Raw genomic sequence first — 21,490 nt, forward strand, 5'->3', positions numbered from 1 at the left:
CACTGCCTGCAGCTCAACCACAGACAGCACTCCTGCATCACTGCCTGCAGCTCATCCGCAGACAGCACTCCTGTATCACTGCCTGCAGCTCATCCGCAGACAGCACTCCTGCATCACTGCTTGCAGCTAATCCGCAGACAGCACTTCTGCATCACTGCCTGCAGCTCATCCGCAGACAGCACTCCTGCATCACTGCCTGCAGCTAAACCACAGACAGCACTCCTGCATCACTGCCTGCAGCTCATCCGCAGACAGCACTTCTGCATCACTGCCTGCAGCTCATCCGCAGACAGCACTCCTGCATCACTGCCTGCAGCTCATCCGCAGACAGCACTCCTGCATCACTGCCTGCAGCTCAACCACAGACAGCACTACTGCATCACTGCCTGCAGCTCATCCGCAGACAGCACTTCTGCATCACTGCCTGCAGCTAAACCACAGACAGCACTCCTGCATCACTGCTTGCAGCTCATCCGCAGACAGCACTCCTGCATCACTGCCTGCAGCTCAACCGCAGAGAGCACTCCTGCATCAGTGCCTGCAGCGCATCCACGGACAGCACTCCTGCGTCACTGCCTGCAGCTAACCCATCACTGCCTGCAGCTCACTCATCACTGCCTGCAGCTAACCCGCAGACAGCACTCCTGCATCACTGCCTGCAACTAATCCGCAGAGAGCACTCCTGCATCACTGCCTGCAGCTCAACCACAGACAGCACTCCTGCATCACTGCCTGCAGCTCATCCGCAGGCAGCGCTCCTGCATCAATGCCTGCAGCTCATCCGCAGACAGCACTCCTGCATCACTGCCTGCAGCTCAACCGCAGAGAGCACTCCTGCATCAGTGCCTGCAGCTCATCCACGGACAGCACTCCTGCGTCACTGCCTGCAGCTAACCCATCACTGCCTGCAGCTCACTCATCACTGCCTGCAGCTAACCCGCAGACAGCACTCCTGCATCACTGCCTGCAACTAATCCGCAGAGAGCACTCCTGCATCACTGCCTGCAGCTCAACCACAGACAGCACTCCTGCATCGCTGCCTGCAGCTCATCCGCAGACAGCGCTCCTGCATCAATGCCTGCAGCTCATCCGCAGAGAGCACTCCTGCATCACTGCCTGCAGCTCATCCGCAGACAGCGCTCCTGCATCAATGCCTGCAGCTCATCCGCAGACTGCACTCCTGCATCACTGCCTGCAGCTCAACCACAGACAGCACTCCTGCATCGCTGCCTGCAGCTCATCCGCAGACAGCGCTCCTGCATCAATGCCTGCAGCTCATCCGCAGAGAGCACTCCTGCATCGCTGCCTGCAGCTCATCCGCAGACAGCGCTCCTGCATCAATGCCTGCAGCTCATCCGCAGACTGCACTCCTGCATCACTGCCTGTAGCTCATCAACACTCCTGCATCCTCAGTCACCCACTATCAACATTCCTGAACATCTGCCTGCTTCTTCAGGCGCATCATAGTTCCGCTACCTGACGCTCACCCACAATCCACATTCCTACACCACTGCCTGCAGCTCACCCTAAGACAACACTACTCTACCCCTTTCTCCAGGTCACACCTTGTAAGGACCCTTACACAGCAGCAGTAGCTCATCTGGAACCAACGTTCCCAACTACTGGTGCCGTTCACCCGCGGTACGCCCCACTCACGACTGCCTGTAGCCCACCTACAGCCAAACTTCTACGCCGCTGCCTGCAGCTCCCAGTCACACTCACACTGCTGCCTGTGCCCCACACTCTGAGCTGACGTCACATTCCTATTTCTTACACCGCTGCCTGCAGCTCACAGTCACACTCACAGACTGCTGCCTGTGCCCCACACTCTGAGCTGACGTCACATTCCTATTTCTTACAGCTCTGCCTGCTGCTCACAGTCACACTCGCAGACTGCTGCCTGTGCCCCACACTCTGAGCTGACGTCACATTCCTATTCCTTACAGCTCTGCCTGCTGCTCACAGTCACACTCGCAGACTGCTGTTTGTGCCCCACACTCTGAGCTGACGTCACATTCCTATTTCTTACAGCTCTGCCTGCTGCTCACAGTCACACTCGCAGACTGCTGCCTGTGCCCCACACTCTGAGCTGACGTCACATTCCTATTCCTTACAGCTCTGCCTGCTGCTCACAGTCACACTCGCAGACTGCTGCCTGTGCCCCACACTCTGAGCTGACGTCACATTCCTATTTCTTGCACAGCTGCCTGCAGTTCACTCACATCAACGCTTCTTCGTCACTTCCTGCTTTTTGCACACGCTTACAATTCTGCCTGCAGCTGGCCTTCTGTCAGTACTCCAGCCCCAGTACCTGCCGCTCCTGTGCAGCCAGCGCCCAGTACCATTCCCAGAAGACGAGTATAAATAGATGAAACGCTGCCTCTGTTTATCTTTCCCGCTGACCAAAGTTTACAGTTACAGTGGGCCCAGCAGCCTAAGGTAAACTGCCCAGGCCAGTCCTAAGCCCCACTTTAAGAGTAAAGCACAGTCTCTTTCTTAATTTGACAACTAAGCATGCACCCTCTTACCCCTGCACTCTCATGCAGTTGGTGGCATTCTGTCCCATGTCTCTCTCCATACTTCTCCTTCCTTGTTCGACCTCAACCATTTCTCTGTGCACCCCTTATCTATCCCACCAGTATCTACCTCACCTCTCTCTCACTATACCTCTCTCTCACTATACCTCTTTCTCTCTCTCTCTCTCTCTCTCTCTCTTTGTCTCTCTCTCTCTCGCCCTCTCTCTTTGTCTCTCTCTCTCGCCCTCCCTCTTTGTCTCTCTCTCTTGCCCTCCCTATTTGTCTCTCTCCCTCTCTCTCTCTTTGTCTCTCTCTCTTTGTCTCTCTCTCTCGCCCTCCCTATTTGTCACTCTCTCTCTCTCTCTTTGTCTCTCTCTCTCTCGCCCTCCCTCTCTCTCTCTCTCTCTCTCTCTTTGTCTCTCTCTCTTTGTCTCTCTCTCTCTCGCCCTCCCTATTTGTGTCTCTCTCTCTCTCTCTCTCTCTCTCTCTCTCTCTTTGTCTCTCTCTCTCTCGCCCTCTCTCTCTCTCTCTCTCTCTCTCTCTCTCTCTCTCTCTCTCTCTTTGTCTCTCTCTCTTTGTCTCTCTCTCTCGCCCTCCCTCTTTGTCTCTCTCTCTCGCCCTCCCTCTTTGTCTCTCTCTCTCGCCCTCCCTCTTTGTCTCTCTCTCTCTCTCTCTCTCTCTCTCTCTCTTTGTCTCTCTCTCTTTGTCTCTCTCTCTCTCGCCCTTCCTATTTGTCACTCTCTCTCTCTCTCTCTCTCTCTCTCTCTCTCTCTCTCTTTGTCTCTCTCTCTCTCGCCCTCCGTCTCTCTCTCTCTCTCTCTCTTCGTCTCTCTCTCGCCCTCCCTATTTGTCTCTCTCTCTCGCCCTCCCTATTTGTCTCTCTCTCTCTCTCTCTCTCTCTCTCTCTCTCTCTCTCTTTGTCTCTCTCTCTCTCGCCCTCCCTCTCTCTGTCTCTCTCTCTTTGTCTCTCTCTCTTTGTCTCTCTCTCTCGCCCTCCCTATTTGTCTCTCTCTCTCGCCCTCCCTCTTTGTCTCTCTCCCTCCCTCTTTGTCTCTCTCCCTCCCTCTTTGTCTCTCTCTCTCGCCCTCCCTCTTTGTCTATCTCCCTCCCTCTTTGTCTCTCTCTCTCTCCCTCCCTCTTTGTCGCTCTCCCTCCCTCATTGTCTCACTCTCTCTCCCTCCCTCTTTGTCTCTCTCTCTCGCCCTCCCTCATTGCACTGTTTCCATCGTACCTCGTTGTAGCTCTCCTATATATGTTTTATGTCACTCAACCTAATCTCTCGGTGCCTCGTCTCTATCTACTCCCCTGTCTTCTTTTTTACCTCACTTCACTCAGCCTCACTCCTCGCTGTACCTCACATCCTCATTTTTTGACCCTCTCCTCTCTCTCGGTAACCCCTCAGTTTACCGCCCCATTCATTCATCCTCCACGTCACTCCGCCTCACTATCTTTTCTCACTCCCTTACACCTTTGTTCCTTCTTCCTCGCCTCTCTCGCTAGCTTCCTCCTTTCTAGCTACCTCTTTCTACTCTACCTCTTGAGGCGCATCTTAACACAGTCGCTGTTTTCTGACCTATGTAATGACTGAAAAAGAGGTTTAAGAAGCGGTGTGTTTTGGTGTCCCTTCTCATTGCTCTTTATAGTCTTCTCTCACTACTTCACCTATCTTTACCTCTCTCTTCCCCAACCTCTTTCTAAGTCACCTCTCTACCCGCTTTGCCTCTTCCCCTCTAAATCTATCTCACCTTTTTGATTGCATCCACATTTCATTCTCTAGCTATTGCTACCACTGCCTAAAACCTTACCTATCACCCTCTTTCTCTAGCCAACACTTCAACTTTCTGAACCTTTCATTTTGACTACCTCAGCTTTCTCCCTGTTTCATTTCTCCCCATCTAACCTTCCTCTCTAACTTCCCTCTCCCTTGTTAGACAGCTCTCTTTCCCTCTCGCATGCACCACTTCTGTACCTCAGATGAGGCAGAGGCCACAGTCTAGCCAGAAAAGAATACACATCCAAAGAGAGGAGGAACAAAGCATGGGAAGAAAACAAACCAGAAAATGACCACCTTTCACCCGATGGGATAGTGTCAATACTCTGAGCCTTGCTTTGATTTTCATGGTGATGGCAAGAATGCCCTTTGCAAAGGGGCGTTTATGTGACATTATGAATATCTGGCAATTAACTGCCACTGCATAGGTGACATTTTAAAAGTAAAACACGAGAACGGGTTGGGCTCTATTGAATAGGGAAAGTTTATGCCCACAACATTGAAAACACATGCAGAAGATATCTTCCCAGTAGTATTGTTTTCCCTATAAGAGCAACATAAAACTTAGTTATTTCAGATGCAATTGATGTTACAATTATCATATAATATATATATATATATATATATATATATATATATATATATATATATATATATATATATATAATAACTGTACATTTGAAATTGCGCATTCATTACAGCGTGACAAAAGTAAAAAACAATATTCTAATTAGTCTTTAATGAGAGTATGAACAGGAGGTGAAAATTAAGACTTATCACCAAAGTATTGGAGGAAGTGCTCATAAATAAGGAGATAAAAGTATCTTATGTGTTTGAGGCATATGAGCTGCAGATCTTACACTGTGCATTAGATCGCCACCTGGTGTTGGGCTCGGATGATTGCATGTTATTGTCTTCTTGGAAGAAGTCTTTGTAGTCACGAGATCGGTGACTCCTCCCTTGGACGATAGTGCGCATGGGCATCGGCTCCATCCTTAGATTGTTTTTTTCCGCCACTGGGTTCGGATTAACTTTTTCCGCTGCGGTTCGAAGCGTAAAAACGTATTTAAACTTCACCAAATTACTTTCGATATTGAAAAACATCGTCTCGACTCCATCAGCCCGATTAGTCGACGCGGGCCATTGGGCCTATCCACGCCGTGAGGCCTACACCTCATGGAAAGGACGCCATTTAAAAAATGCCCCAACTGTGGAGCAAAGTTCTCATAGTGACCATCACAAGGTGTGTAACCTGTGCTTATCGCCAGAACACGACAAATCCAGCTGCACAGCCTGTGCTTCCTTTCGATCCAAGAAAACCATTCGAGATCGGAGTGCCCGTCGACACGACATGCAGAGATCGGTCCCGGAACCGGTGGATATCTTCAACGAAGAAGTTCCGCTCGTTCCCGAAGAAGATTCTGACGATCTTTAAATCGTATCAGAGGCAGATGACTCAGATGACTCCATACCATCGGGTCAGCGTGTGAGTACTACTGCCCCGGCCCCATATCCACCACCTAAATCGAAGGCAAAGGTCAACACTCCGCCTACGGGGCCCAGTCGAGACCGAAAACACACTTCGAAAGCCCCGCCATCGAGCCCAGCTCCGAAGAAAATACTCAAGCCTTCCGGTAGCTCCTTACCGAGCAAGCCGCACGTGCCGATCAAACCAGCTCCCTCGGCATCGAAACCGAAAGAAGTCTCGGCTCCGAAACCGTCGACTTCTAAAGACAAATCTATGAAGCCAGCGTCTGACGCCTCAAGGCCGACGAGACCAGCTTCCACTCCGAAGCCAATATCTTCGGTACCGAAACATACAAGGTCTGATTCCGATGCGCTCAAGCCCTCGAAACTGCCTTCGACTCCGAAAACAACACCTTCGGTGCCGAAATCTACGCCAAAGGACACAGTTACAACTCCTAAGGCTAAAGACAAGCAGCAACCACGCCCAGAACTGACAAAATTGGCACGGGCAAAGGTTCTGCAAGGAGAAGAACTTCTCCAGCCTGATCCTCTACAAAAGAAGATCTACATTGAACCAAAGACAGGTCTTGTATCCACTACACCACACAGGAAGAGGAAATCAGACACAGCACCTACACCTGCAGTGCCTGTCAAGAAGAAGGACTCTGCCACATCTCCTATGCACCTTTCTTCTCCTATACTTCCTTCTCCTTCATCTCCTGTTCCTTCTAACAATTCATCTCAGAATTCTCCTGAACACTCTCCTCCTCCTTCTTCACCACATACACCTCAAAATGATGACGAGTAGAGTATAGGGGGAGGGGTAGACCCAGATGAGCCTTTTCCCTACCCTGTTGATGATCCAGATTGGGAGTACCCAAACCCACAAGATGTGCCAGATATTCCTGACCCACAGTCATATCCATCAAAACCTTCTCTCCCAGAGGACAATATTGGTTTTGGGCACTTACTGAAAAGGGCTGCCATTTATCATGGGATCACCATGCATTCAGATGAGGCAGAGGAAGATTTTTTATTAGATACGTTTGAACAATCACAGAGGTCTGTTCAAATTCTTCCTATGATCAAACATGCTCCAGAGGTATTTAAAGATCTGTACCTGCTAAGATCCTAAACCCTAGAATTGAGAAAAAGTACAGGCCTTCTCCTGGTGATCCAGCCTACATTAAAGGACAGCTACCCTTAGATTCACTAGTTGTCTCAAATGCTAGGAAAAGAGCAAACTCACAGACGTCAGGTGAAGCCCCAGCCCCTGATAAAGAATCTAAGGTGATAGATGCTTCAGGCAAAAGAATAGCTGCGCAAGCTACCAATACATGATGTATAGCTAACACGCAAGCCCTCCTTGCAATATATGACAGGGCTCATTATGATCAGTTAGAAAAATGAATGCAACATCTACCTGGCCAATATAAGGCGCAGGCAGATGACCTTATACAAGAAGGCAAGTTAATTTAAAATGCCTCAATCAAGTGTGCCCTTGATGTTGCAGACACTGCATCTAGAGCTGTAAACACTAGTGTCCTACTTACACGTCATTTGTGGCTACGCATTTCAGGATTTAAGCAGGGAGTGCAAACTCCCGTCTTAAATCAGCCATTCAACCAACATCAATTGTTTGGACCAGAGGTAGACACAGCACTTGAGAAAATGAAAAAGATACAGATACAGCCAAATCCATGGGAGCTTTGCAATCCACACAGGCAAGAGGCTCCTTTTGTGGCTCCTTCTATAGAGCAGGCTCCAAACAAACTGGAGCAGACAATACAGCTTCCTTCAAATCCAATACACAGGCATCCTCCTCGAACTTACAGCTGCCCCTCCACACATACCACCCAGGCAGCGTCCAATGCCTGCAGAACATCTTACGCTGCTCAAACAAGAAGTCATATCACTTCTTCCACAGATAGTACTTACAGCAGACGCATCTCTCACAGGATGGGGAGCCCATCTCCTACATCATACAACTCAAGGACAATGGACCAATCAACAAACATCGTTCCATATCAATCACCTAGAGTTGCAAGCAAATATTCTTAGCACTCAAAACATTCCAGGTACAAGTACAAAACAAAGCTGTCTTAATCCGAACGGACAACATGACAGCTATGTACTATATACAAAAACAGGGAGGGACGCACTCTCTACAGATGGCCTAGCTTGCACAGAACATTTGGAGATGGGCCATTCCACAAAACATATATCTGTTAGCAAAACACCTTTGAGGAGTTCACAATCAGATAGCAGATCTGCTAAGTCGGCAGACACAACAGGTTCACGAATGGGAAATACATCCGCAAGTTCTGCAACCATTCTTTCACAAGTGGGGTCATCCAGACATAGATCTGTTTGGCCCACACGAAAACGCAAAATGCCCAACCTTCGCCGCCAGATTTCCACACCCGCTGTCCAAGGGCAATGCGATATGGATGAACTGGTCAGGCAGATTTGCCTACGCTTTTCCGCCACTACCACTAATACCACTAATAGTGCACAAGCTACGCCAACAGTCGCTCAAACTGATTTTAGGAGCTCCCATATGGGCACGCCAACCGTGGTATACAACTCTGCTAGAACTATCCCTAGTTCCACATCAAAAACTACGCCTGACACCAACCCTGCTAACGCAGAACCATGGAGAAATCAGACATCCAGACCCAAGTCAACTGAATCTGGCGATCTGGCTCCTAAGGTCTTAGAGTTTGGTTATCTTAACCTACCACCAGACTGTATGAATATCATTAAAAAAGCCAGGAGACCTACTACTAGAGATTACTATGCTGCTAAATGGAAAGGATTTGCCATTTACTGCAACAATAACCAAATTGATCCCCTAGGTGTTTCCATCCAAAAATATAATTTGTTACCTTCTACATTTACAAAGATGTAATTTGGCATATTCATCGATACGCCTACTTCTGGCAGCAATTGCAGCATATTTACAAAATAGACAACATTTGTCTCTATTTAGAGTGCCTGCTATGAAAGCGTTTATGGAAGGATTAAAAAGAATCAATTCAATTCATTATGTCTTTATTTCGAAGTAAAATTCATAAAAGACAACATACAATACTTAAAAACATATAAAAACTACTGTAAACATGTCCCCAGATAACTGAAGAAAAAAATTACAAGCATACGACATGTAGTTCATATCATGGCAGTTAATTTAAAAAAGTGTTCAATTTCTTGGTACGGATCAGCCACACCCAACCCAGAAATTTAGCCACACAAATCACAGAAATCTCAGATCTGATATTACGAAATTTCTGTAGGGCTTCAAGGTATCCCCCACAATCCAAAATTCTACATAAAGGTTTCAGCCATTTGAGTCGAGGGGCTCGGTATGCTGGACAAGCAAAAAACATATGGCCAATGCTTTCTACCCGGTCGGGACACCAGAAACATTTATTGCTTACATTCTTCGCCCACTTTGTAGTGAAAGAGTTAATGGGTAAAAAGAATCATTCCTCCCAGGTTACCAACCTCTCCAGTATGGAACCTAAACATTGTTCTTACAAAGCTCATAGGACCACCTTTTGAACCTCTACAGAAATGTGAACTGCAAATCCTCACATGGAAAATAGCTTTCATAATAGCTATTACCGCTCTTAGGAGAGTAAGTGAGATTCAACCTTTCACTGTACAAGAACCATTTTTACAATTACACCGTAATAAAGTGGTTCTCAGAACAAATCCCAAATTCCTTCCAAAAGTCATCACTCCGTTTCATTTAAACCAATCTGTAGAGTTACCAGTGTTTTTCCAAAACCAAGACTCTGTAGCAGAAAGAGCTCTACACACACTAGACATTAAAAGAGCTCTCCTCTATTATATAGATAGGACCAAATCCTTTTGCAAAACAAAGCAATTGTTTGTAGCTTTCTCTCCACCACATAAAGGCAACCCCATCTCTAAAGCTGGACTTGCAAGGTGGATTGTAAATTGTATACAGATATGCTATCAAAAAGCAAAACGTACATTAACAGTTCCTCCTAGGGCGCACTCCACACACAAACTAGGAGCCTCCATGGCTTTCTTAGGGAACATTCCCTTAGAAGACATTTGCAAGGCAGCAACATGGTCTACAACACACACCTTCACTAAACACTATTGTGTTGATGTGCAAGCTAAGCAGCAAGCTGCAGTAGGCCAAGCTGTCCTCAAAACCCTCTTTCAAACTACTGCAACAGATACAGGTGACCACCGCTAAGGCGAGACACTGCTGTACAATCTATGCACAGTGTAAGATCTGCAGTTCATATGCCTCGAACGGAAAATGTTACTTACCAGTATGCATCTGTTCTTGGCATGTAGAGCTGTAGATTCTTACACACCCTCCGCCTCCCCGGGACGTGTGTATCTGTTCACCTATCTCGTGACTACAAAGACTTCTTCCAAGACGACAACAACATGCAATCATCCGAGCCCAACACCAGGTGGCGATCTAAAGCACAGTGTAAGAATCTGCAGTCTACATGCCAAGAACAGATGCATGCTGGTAAGTAGCATTTTCCTTTTTGTCAGGGTCGTATGCCAGAATTTCAGGATGTTCACATTAGCTAAATGTCTCTTTCATATGCAGTGGTTGGGGTTATCATGAACATTGTACATAGATCAAGCGTCAGTGGACCCCGTCAATTCTTCTGCCTTACACTAAAGTTCTGCAAAAACCAATACTTGAATAACGTTCACTACAGCGCAACCATAACACATATCCCAATGCTATTCTCTACAGCTCCAGGTCAACTGGGAAAGCACCACTGGGTTATGTATTCACGTTCTCACCCCCACTGTCTGTGTTGTCTTGTTCCTCGGCAGGTGGATGCGACGACCTCGCTGTGGCATTCCGGATCAGTTTGGCGCCCAGGCAAAAGCGAACCTTCGGCGGAGACGGCGATATGCCTTGCGGGGGCTGAAGTGGACACACAGCCCACTCACCTTCAGGTACGCAGTGCCTACTGTCTCCCTGTCTTCACTGTGAGTTTCCTCAGGCCTTGGTGGGTACATGAGGAAGTCGCAATGTAGGCCTGAAGGTGAATCACAGGTTGGTTTACAATAGTTAAAGTAATTGTAAATCTCTAGAGTAGTTGGTAAACAAATGCAGAGTTGTAGAGTAGAAATCCAAGGCACAGGCTGGCACAAATATAGCTGAAGCAATGTGCACCGTATTCTTAAAATCTAAGGAGTGCTCCAGTGTTTTCTAGTTTGATCCCGATTGCTTCTGAACGCACGGTTGTCTTTCTACTAAAATCACCCCGGAGATCATCAGACCAAAGAGTTGTAGGTGGCTTGATTATAATCTTGGTAACTGAATCACTTCGCCAAAATCACTTCCCCCAAATAATCCTCGGTAGGCTCGATGCAGCCCTAAATGATATGGTAAATGGCTTTCTCGTCAGGGTTGCAAGGAAACTATTAGAAAATAGCAATCACAAAATATTTAGTAAGCATTCATCTCACTGCCCTACCAAATGGCTTGCTTTGTGTTAATGGCACTGATATAAGTCATGGTTGACACCGAGCTGTTGCTGGGGGATTAGTGTCATGCTGAGGAGATAGGGTCCACACATTTATCCTTGACACGCGGGGCATTGATCTGGCACCCCTGGTGGAAATGTTTGAAGGATAGCAAGCTTAGTATGAGACACGGGTAAGAATCAGTAGCAGTGCACGTTGTATCTACACTACATTTCCTGGGTCCCTAAAACAAAGAACTTTGGCTGGTGTCAGAGGGCCTCCCAGCCCTCCCCCATTGCATGATTGCATCAACTGGCTGCTTCCTCACCCAGTCACAGGTATTCAAAGATTACCTTCCAGTGGTCTGTTGCAGTTTCTCAGGTGCTAAGTGTCTGTGGGTGAGGAAGATGTAAAATGTTGTACTGGCTATCAGACAGTAGCTTAGACAAGTCCGCTACTGAGTGTAGTGTTTGTAACAAGTGGATCTGGCCATATAAAAAAGTCCTTTGGTAGGGTGGTGCACGTTAAGGAGGCCTACATCGTCTACATCTGGCTTCTTTTGTGATGACCCATATGTGAGCCTTACCACAGATCCTCCGAGATCGTTACAGACCATAGGTGAGGCGTCTCTCTGTTAGGAGTCCACTATGTGACGCATACTCCATAGCTCTACCCTTCCGGACTCAGCAGCAGACCCTGTTATGCACTGCTGACCTTATTTGGATAGGACATGTCTGCACGGTATGGTAAAACTGTGCCTCCCTGACCATTCAAAGTTCCACGAGCCCACTGGAGGTGTCTGCCCTTCGTTTGAGTTCAGAGATTTCAACATAGTCTTGCTGTGTTGAAAGGAGGTACACTAATAGTGTACCTCTAACTCAGGTGTGGATGGCCATATACTAGTGCATAAAGTGACTGGCAATGGTGGCTGTGGAATTATCGGCAGGAAAACAGGCTATTTTCTACCTGCATCGCTGTGAGGAGACTTCTGGTTGCTCCCGGTAAAGGTCTGTTCAGTATCCCCTAGAGGATGCCCCTTGAATGTTCTCTATAGACATTAGACTGCCTGCCTTTCTTGCCTCCCACCTGCCTGTAAGCTCGAGCAATAGAATTACTTAAAGGACAAAGTGCATTGGTACAAACTGGCTCTAATGGCCCACTTAATTGGGCAACATGTACAGACACAGTACCTCACACTGCTATGTCTGACCAGCTTTTCTGACATTGCTCGATTACATTACCGACTCGTCGAAACTCGCGCTTTTGTGCAGAACTGATGCCCTTGTTCACAGGATCAGGATTTACATTTGGAAACTAACCCCCTGGCAAGAAAGTCTTCCTATCTAGGCAGGCTTTTCCCACAGGAGTAAATGAAGATTAGGAGCAGGATCAGGAGAGAAATGGCTGTGTATAGATGGTGGTCATAGAAAAATTTGGAACACCCACAAAGCTGACCCTTCATAGGTATTCACAATTTTCTTCATTCACTTCCCCTATTACCAATGGCTAGATGAGTGATTTTCAGGGTGTGGCGGGACTTTGAAAAACACCCGGTATAATGGTGGTCTAGGGGAACGGGTTGTTCCTCCATTGGGAAAAATGTTTGCTGTGGAGAAAAACTAGATTAAAAAAGAAGGTGCAAAAGACAGCACTGCCCTAAACCTAAATCAGAAGATTGGTACCAACGGACAGCCTGCCTGGCTAAGAGTGAGGCATACCCTTGGTAACGTATGGGAGTCCTATAGATCTGCACGTCCTTTGTGAATAAAGGTGACTAGTTGAGCACCCTGCAAGGCTGGTCATAAGCCTGTGTTTATTTTGGACCCCAGATGTCTGTTGTAAGGCTTTGAGTTTATTGTAGCATTTCCACTAACAAGCTCTCAAAGATCTTAGTGGTCGAGTAAGCAGCGACTCTGTTTGCAGTGTCTTGTTGGTAGGGTGTGTGTTTTTATAGCGCAGTTAATGTGAGTTGTATTTTGGTGTCGTGCGTGCGGTTCCGAGATGACCCCATAGAATGTTGTGTCGAACTTACAGCTCTGCCTAAATCTGCTTGATGCAAAAATGTGTGGGAGAGCTAGCCACGTTTGCATACACGTATCTCAATCATCTTACCACAATTTGCATCACTTTCTTATGTCAAATGTGGACTAAGCCGTCCCAGGGGTTGTCATTGGTAAGTACATGTGCGTTTGTAGTACTTCAAGCACCTAGTGGAATTGACAGAGAAGATGCAACAAGCGGCCTCGCTTCCTGTCAGTATTATGGAGAGGTGTTTGCCTGGTGAATGGTGTAGCCTGCTGCACCTCTATGATTTGAAGCTGAAATCTGCACAACACTTTTTGCAGGAGTTGTTGCATGCATCTTTCAGCCTCACAGAAACGGGTGTCTGCAGGAGCACAGCTGCAGTATAGAACACATGATTCCATCAAAACACAGGAGCGCATTTGATTGTGCTAGTTTGTGGATTTCTAAATACCCGGAACTCGAGGAGGAAAAGAAGCCAATGCTCTGGAAAGCAGTTGGCGTCATGTTATAAATCCGTTGCAAAGTGAACTGCAAAACCATGCTAGTGGCCGCCTGCAAGCTAGGCAAAAGTTACAAATGTAACAAAACACATGAGGGTAGAAGATTCCACTGCAATGCTGCTGGCGCCTAACAATCTCTTTCCGGGACCCTAAACACATGGCAGTTCTGTGCTCTCTTCCAACACGCCAAAAACAATGAGTTACAATGTCTTGATGCTTAACTCATAGTGTACAAAAAGGGGGTGGTGATGAACAGAGTGTCTGAGTTAAACAGACCACTCTTACCCAGTCCAAAGATCAGGGCTTGATCCATCACCGTTATTTATCTCACTGCCCCATCCCAGCTCAGAACCTGGCTATATGCAAATCAGTCTGTCCCTGGCCCAGTGCATCATGGGAACAGGGCAGACTAAACTACCAAGCCAATTCTTCACCAGAAAGGAGACAAGCTACCGGGGACCGGTTTCTGGCATTTCAGCCTTCTTCGGCCCGGCTTGCTTGAATCCTGATGGAGCAGTGAGAAAGGGACTCATGTCTGAGTATACCCTGCCACACCTATAGTGGCCAAAAACGATTTACAAAAAGGGGGTGGTGATGAACAGAGTGTCTGAGTTAAACAGACCACTCTTACCCAGTCCAAAGATCAGGGCTTGATCCATCACCGTTATTTATCTCACTGCCCCATCCCAGCTCAGAACCTGGCTATATGCAAATCAGTCTGTCCCTGGCCCAGTGCATCATGGGAACAGGGCAGACTAAACTACCAAGCCAATTCTTCACCAGAAAGGAGACAAGCTACCGGGGACCGGTTTCTGGCATTTCAGCCTTCTTCGGCCCGGCTTGCTTGAATCCTGATGGAGCAGTGAGAAAGGGACTCATGTCTGAGTATACCCTGCCACACCTATAGTGGCCAAAAACGATTTACAAAAAGGGGGTGGTGATGAACAGAGTGTCTGAGTTAAACAGACCACTCTTACCCAGTCCAAAGATCAGGGCTTGATCCATCACCGTTATTTATCTCACTGCCCCATCCCAGCTCAGAACCTGGCTATATGCAAATCAGTCTGTCCCTGGCCCAGTGCATCATGGGAACAGGGCAGACTAAACTACCAAGCCAATTCTTCACCAGAAAGGAGACAAGCTACCGGGGACCGGTTTCTGGCATTTCAGCCTTCTTCGGCCCGGCTTGCTTGAATCCTGATGGAGCAGTGTTGTAAATATTTTTGTCCACCCTAAGCGTGGAAGGGTATACTCAGATGTGAGTCCCTTGCTCATTGCACCATCAGGATTCAAGCAAGCCGGGCCGAAGACGGCTGAAATGCCAGAAACCGGTCCCCGGTAGCTTGTTTCCTTCCCAGTGTAAGAATTGGCTTTTGTAGTTTGGTTTGCCCTGTTCCCATCATGCACTGGGACAGGAACAGACTAATTTGCATACAGCCAGGTTCTGAAACTGGGATGGTGCAGTGAGCTAAAAAACGGTGTTGGATCTAGCCCTGATCTCTTGACTGGGTGAGAGTATTCTGTTTAATTCAGAGACTCTGTCCCTCACCACCCCTTGTTGTAAATATTTTTGTCCACCCTAAGCGTGGAAGGGTATACTCAGATGTGAGTCCCTTGCTCATTGCACCATCAGGATTCAAGCAAGCCGGGCCGAAGACGGCTGAAATGCCAGAAACCGGTCCCCGGTAGCTTGTTTCCTTCCCAGTGTAAGAATTGGCTTTTGTAGTTTGGTTTGCCCTGTTCCCATCATGCACTGGGACAGGAACAGACTAATTTGCATACAGCCAGGTTCTGAAACTGGGATGGTGCAGTGAGCTAAAAAACGGTGTTGGATCTAGCCCTGATCTCTTGACTGGGTGAGAGTATTCTGTTTAATTCAGAGACTCTGTCCCTCACCACCCCTTGTTGTAAATATTTTTGTCCACCCTAAGCGTGGAAGGGTATACTCAGATGTGAGTCCCTTGCTCATTGCACCATCAGGATTCAAGCAAGCCGGGCCGAAGACGGCTGAAATGCCAGAAACCGGTCCCCGGTAGCTTGTTTCCTTCCCAGTGTAAGAATTGGCTTTTGTAGTTTGGTTTGCCCTGTTCCCATCATGCACTGGGACAGGAACAGACTAATTTGCATACAGCCAGGTTCTGAAACTGGGATGGTGCAGTGAGCTAAAAAACGGTGTTGGATCTAGCCCTGATCTCTTGACTGGGTGAGAGTATTCTGTTTAATTCAGAGACTCTGTCCCTCACCACCCCTTGTTGTAAATATAACTCATAGTGTAGGCGGTTGTAAGCTCTCGCTCTCTGAAATAATGAACAACCGTTTGCCAGGTGTTGTTGCTTGACCTACGTCCTCCCAGGCAACAACAGACATGGAGTCTATAGTTCTCAATTTACTAACTCCAAGCCAGGTTTCTATAATGACGTGGTTAGAAAATGTAACTACATAACCATATAGGGTCTTTGAGATACAAAGTTTTCTGGTGCACAGTTACATGTGCTAGTCATAAAAATTGTACAAATAGCTCGGTATATTACTTGAAATTGAACCATAAAATTGAACATTTCACAAGTGGTTATGGAACACATGGAGGCTCAACTATATCAAGAGCCATTTCAAACTTCAGCGTCTAACTCTAAAGAAAAAGCAGTTCACGAGGTCCTCGAAAAAATGTTTTTAAGTTGCAAAGTCTTCCATTCATTCTTGAAAGTCCTGAATGAGATAATCCTTCGGCAATATTTTGAATGTGGTCTTCAAGGAGGAGTTTGTCCCCCAGGCGTAAATCCAAGGCTTTTACATTCTTAGCATTAGCAGAGGGTTCCAGCACTTTTAAGTACTCAAAGGGGTTTGAGGAGAAAAGAAGAAATTCACTTCTTTAAGGTCAAGCTTCAGAGGGAGGAGTGCCATAATTTGTCACCATTAATGAGTGGGCCTTGGTGTCTATAAAACTTGTTAGCCCAGCTGAAAGTTGGTCAGTCTCAAAATGTGATGGCATCGTTTTTTCAGTGCCACTACCTTCACCAAAGGATAGGACCCTCAGCGTACACCTGCCTCATACCATCCTTGTATTTTCATTCCTTGTGCTTGCAGCATTCAAAACTACACAGAGAAACTGGGCCGGTACAACTCATTCGAGGGGGTTCGGCGGGCCTTCAAGGTGTGGGAAGCGGCAACCTCCCTGGTCTTCAAGGAGATTTCTTATGAGGACATCCGTCGGGGGCGTCAGAAGGTGGCGGACATCATGGTTCTCTTTGCCTCAGGTTTCCATGGAGACAGCACCCCGTTTGATGGCATGGGAGGCTTCCTAGCCCATGCCTACTTCCCTGGCCCTGGCGTGGGGGGTGACACACACTTTGACTCTGATGAGCCCTGGACAATGGATGACCGAGACCAGTCGGGTAAGAGGGCTCCTGATTTCTAAACAAAATTTTGTATCATCTCAGAGCACCAGCAGTAACTAAAATGTATGTATCCTTTTTTAAAGCGTTTGTGTCCGAAAAAATGAAACCCTTAAAATGTGTAGGTGAGAAAGCCCTACCATCGTGCAAGCCTAACTTGCTGCTGCAAGTTGCAGTCAGATATTCCTCTCCCACTTCTTTTTCCAGAGCAAGAGATAGACGCTCATTCTAAGAGATGCAGTAACAAAATGCAGTGATACCACTCGGGGAACTACCAATACCATGTTGTTAGATATTCTTGCATGTGATAATACCACACCATTTAATCCTGCCTGCTATAGTGGCCAGTTAAGCAATAATACTATAGCTCTCCCCTGTTCTCTGCTGCAAAACTCTGACTTTTGCATTTTTCCCTCACTGAAATCCTCCCAGGTTTTATCCGGAGAAATCTCTGAAGGGAAAACTACCTGCTCTGTGCGATATTTTTGCACAGGTTGTAATCCTGATTTAGGCGCACATTCTCATTATGTAGAACTGGTGATGGTCGCTTGTGCAAGAGAGAGAGGGAGCAGTAAATGTAGAAGAAGTGAAAGGGAAAATAGTCAGAGAGAAGATAGGAGAGCGTCAGAAGGAAGAGAGAGGTGATGCCGGAGAAATGTCCTCACTTGCTCTAAACTGAGTTGGTACCAATCTCTTACTGCAGGAAACCACCTCTTCTTGGTGGCAGTGCATGAGCTGGGTCATTCTCTGGGACTAGAGCACTCAAGCAACCCCTCTGCTATCATGGCACCTTTCTACCAGTGGATGGAAATTGAAGACTTCCAGCTGCCTGAAGATGACCTCAGGGGCATCCAGCAGCTATATGGTAAGTTGCACAGGCTTGGCACAATGAATTGCAAACAGCACAAAACCTGCCTCCCTGGCCATTCTAAGGCCCGAATACGCCACCTTGGTTCTAACCTAAGTTTCTGTTCTCAGGCCTCCCAGATAATCAGCCTCAGACCACAACTGTTGCCCTCCCAACTGTCACCCCAAAGACAAAGAAGCCTGGTGTCGAGCCAGACCTAAGGCCTCCCAAGCAGCCCCCTGGAGGGAAGCCAGACAGGCCGCCAAAACCAGACCCCCCAGAGAAGCCAAGGACCACAGACCGCCCTGATCAATATGGACCCAACATCTGTGATGGAGGGTTCGACTCAGTCGCTATGCTACGTGGGGAAATGTTTGTGTTCAAGGTAAGGAGTGAACCAGCATGTTTTATGAGTGGTTGTTTGTCACACTCTAGAAGTCGATAAAATCAGCCTACAAAATCATCACACCCACTACAGCATGCATGTATGTAGTTACTATTCTCAGCTCCACATCCACTTACCTAGACTTACCCGTCGGTGAAGCGGTTTAGCCAATGTATTGATAGTGATGTTTTTGGCATGCCATATAATGCATGCAGTAGAGAGACCCTATACTTCCTGAAGAGATGGTACTATATAGCCCACAACCCTTTTGACCGAAATTTTTTGCACCCTGGGTCAACAACTATTGAGCCCTTAGTACCATTTATTGAGGCCATGACTGAGGCCATTATGATTACCTGATCCAAACTGTGTTCACTCCACCAGACTGGGTGTGAATGTTTGATTGGTTCAGATGCTCCGTCCATTACCACCCCCTTTTGTACCCCTTTTGGCCACCATAAGTGTGGCAGGGTATGCTCAGACGTGAGTCCCTTGCACACTTTGCCACTGGATTCAAGCAAGCCGGGCTGAAGACGGCTGGAATGCCAGAAACCGGTCCTCGGAAGCTTGTTTACGGTCCAGGGAAGGCATGGCTTGGCAGTTCGGGCTGGACAGTTCCCATGAGACACAGGGTCAGACTGATTTGCATATAGCCATATCTGAACTGGGGTGGCAGAGTGGGCTAAAGAACGGTGATGGATTAAACCCAGATCTTTTGACTGGGTGTGAGTGTTTGATTGGTTCAGATGCTCCGTCCATTACCACCCCCTTTTGTACCGCTTTTGGCCGCCATAAGTGTGGCAGGGTATGCTCAGACGTGAGTCCCTTGCTCACTTTGCCACTGGATTCAAGCAAGCCGGGCTGAAGACGGCTGGAATGCCAGAAACCGGTCCTCCGAAGCTTGTTTCCAGTCCAGGGAAGACATGGCTTGGCAATTCGGGCTGGACTGTTCCCATGAGGCACAGGGTCAGACTGATTTGCATATAGCCATGTCTGAACTGGGGTGGCAGAGGGGGCTACAGAACGGTGATGGATTAAACTCAGATCTTTTGACTGGGTGTGAGTGTTTGATTGGTTCAGATGCTCCGTCCATTACCACCCCCTTTTGTACCACTCCACCAGTGAGACACACGACTGCTCAGCGCTGTAATTCTGCACCTTGGGAAAAGGGATCACGTGATGAAACTCAGACTTCTATTCATGCTTTGATCAGGATCTAGTGCCTAGTGTGCATTGCATGACAGCTGTGTCGATATTTCCAACCAGATCTCAGTATCTTTTTTATGCATCATGAGTGGATATTTTCACGTAAGTAGCTGGGTTCAGCTTCACCTTAGAGACACCCGATTCCTCTGCACTGTAGACCTGCTTCTTCTGGGGAACCATCCTTTCAATGCAATTTCCAACTCCAGAGAGTCTTGTGCCACAGGCTTCAGCGAGCAAGGTGGACCCTAATTCTTTCCCCATTTCTCCTCCTGATAAAAAATCAAAGAAGATCCATGACCTAGGCAAAATGAATGTTTCCTTCTGGCCCTACATTAATCTAATAATGTTTCCCTCTTGGGCTATTACAATCATGCACTTTATGATATGGTGGACTAGATCTTGCTTGCTCTTTCTGACAACTTCTGTACTTATATTTGCGCAAATGATACATGCTGGCCAATATGAGGCCAAAAACATCTTAAGGACAGCGTGGACACTATGGAAGGTGCTGGCGTGCTATGGACACTTGTGCCATTGTTAAAAGGTATGCTTGGATGTTGGCTGCTTGGATGTTGGCTACCGATTTTGCCGAGATGTACTGTGTTATTGACGGTTTTGCCATTTGAAGCAAAAAGATTTTGCAGGCAAGTTCGCTGCTGGAATGATTTAAGGCATAAGCAGGCTTCGGTGCAATCACTGGGATTGCTATCCCCAGCTCACCAGTTCCACCAAGATGACACAAAATTCTGGGGGTACTCCAGGAGCCTTACCTACCGGCAGAGGCAGCTCTCACAACCCGTACAGCCTTTACATGGCTCCAAAGGGAGAGGTGATGGCAGATACGTAGGCCTCATTTGCAGCAGCTACTGCCAAGCTGCTCACCACCCTCTCCACGAGTTGTATAGGACAAGTAGGGGGGCAGAATCAGATTTTACCTGCCCTTCTGGCACGCAGTTACTTCGGACCAATGGGTCCTTCAAATTGTTCTAGTTGGTTACTCCATCCCCTTTTTGCCACCCCTCAACAGGTTCCCCAGTTTGTGCTCAAACATTAGCAGAGCATGCCACCATCATAGACCGAGTTCAGACACTGCTTGCCAAGGTGAATTAGTGCCTCAGAAGGAGAGGGGCACAGAATGCTACTCTCAATACTGCTTCGCTCCCAAGGAGCAAGGGGACTTGAGGCTGATAATAGATCTCAGGCTTCTAAATTCATTCCTCTGGAAGGACATGTTGAAAAGGGGAACATCCTTTACAACGCAACTTTTACCACGCAGTGCCTTTACGACACAACTTTTACAACGCAAACCATTACAACGCATTGCGCTGGGGGGCGCTCTAGGATAGGGAATAGGTTTAATGTACTATCCAACACCTTCCCTACTATCCACGGGGACTGGAGTTGGAATAGTAAATTAAACTATTCACTATCCAGCGCCCCAAAGCACTATGCGTTGTAAAGGCATGCGTTGTAAAAACCGCTTTGTAAAGGCATGCGTGGTAAAAGCATGTGTTGTAACATCATACATCCTGTTGAAAATGTTGGTTAGCTCTGGTCTTGGCAACCTTGAACCCGGAGACTAGAGAGTCCTTGGATATGCATTATGGTTACTTTAAAGAGCTAACCCCACAGTCCCACAGGTGTTTCTTCAAATTTGTCTTATGGTTGGAATGCTTCTAGTCCACCTTCTTGCCCTTTAGCCTTTCCTTGGCCTCCATGTGTTCACGAAAGTGATGTTGGTGGTCACGGCTCATTTTTAAAGGCCAGGAATACATGATTTCCTGTAACTTGATGACTGGTTGCTAAAGGCAGTCTTGCCTCAGTCAGTTTCCGGCAAGTTGGAAAAGACAGTCAATGCTGCCCAACATGCGGTTTTCCATTAACGAGCCAATATTGCATC

The 21,490-nt window shown here is 47.4% G+C and overlaps 1 protein-coding gene across 1 annotated transcript in view; it reads left to right on the top strand.

The window, feature by feature from the left end:
* The window catches only part of MMP15 (matrix metallopeptidase 15), a 226,653-nt gene that overhangs the window by 163,988 nt on the left and 41,175 nt on the right, over positions 1-21,490 (top strand). Inside the window, exons 3-6 of the mRNA XM_086947792.1 lie at positions 10,597-10,722; positions 16,845-17,152; positions 17,856-18,017; positions 18,131-18,384. Of these exons, the coding sequence (XP_086803918.1) occupies positions 10,597-10,722; positions 16,845-17,152; positions 17,856-18,017; positions 18,131-18,384 (850 nt within the window). The remainder of the gene's footprint in view (positions 1-10,596; positions 10,723-16,844; positions 17,153-17,855; positions 18,018-18,130; positions 18,385-21,490) is intronic.

The sequence above is a fragment of the Lissotriton vulgaris genome, chromosome 12 (genome assembly GCF_964263255.1).
Source record: "Lissotriton vulgaris chromosome 12, aLisVul1.2, whole genome shotgun sequence".
Classification (NCBI taxonomy): domain Eukaryota; kingdom Metazoa; phylum Chordata; class Amphibia; order Caudata; family Salamandridae; genus Lissotriton; species Lissotriton vulgaris.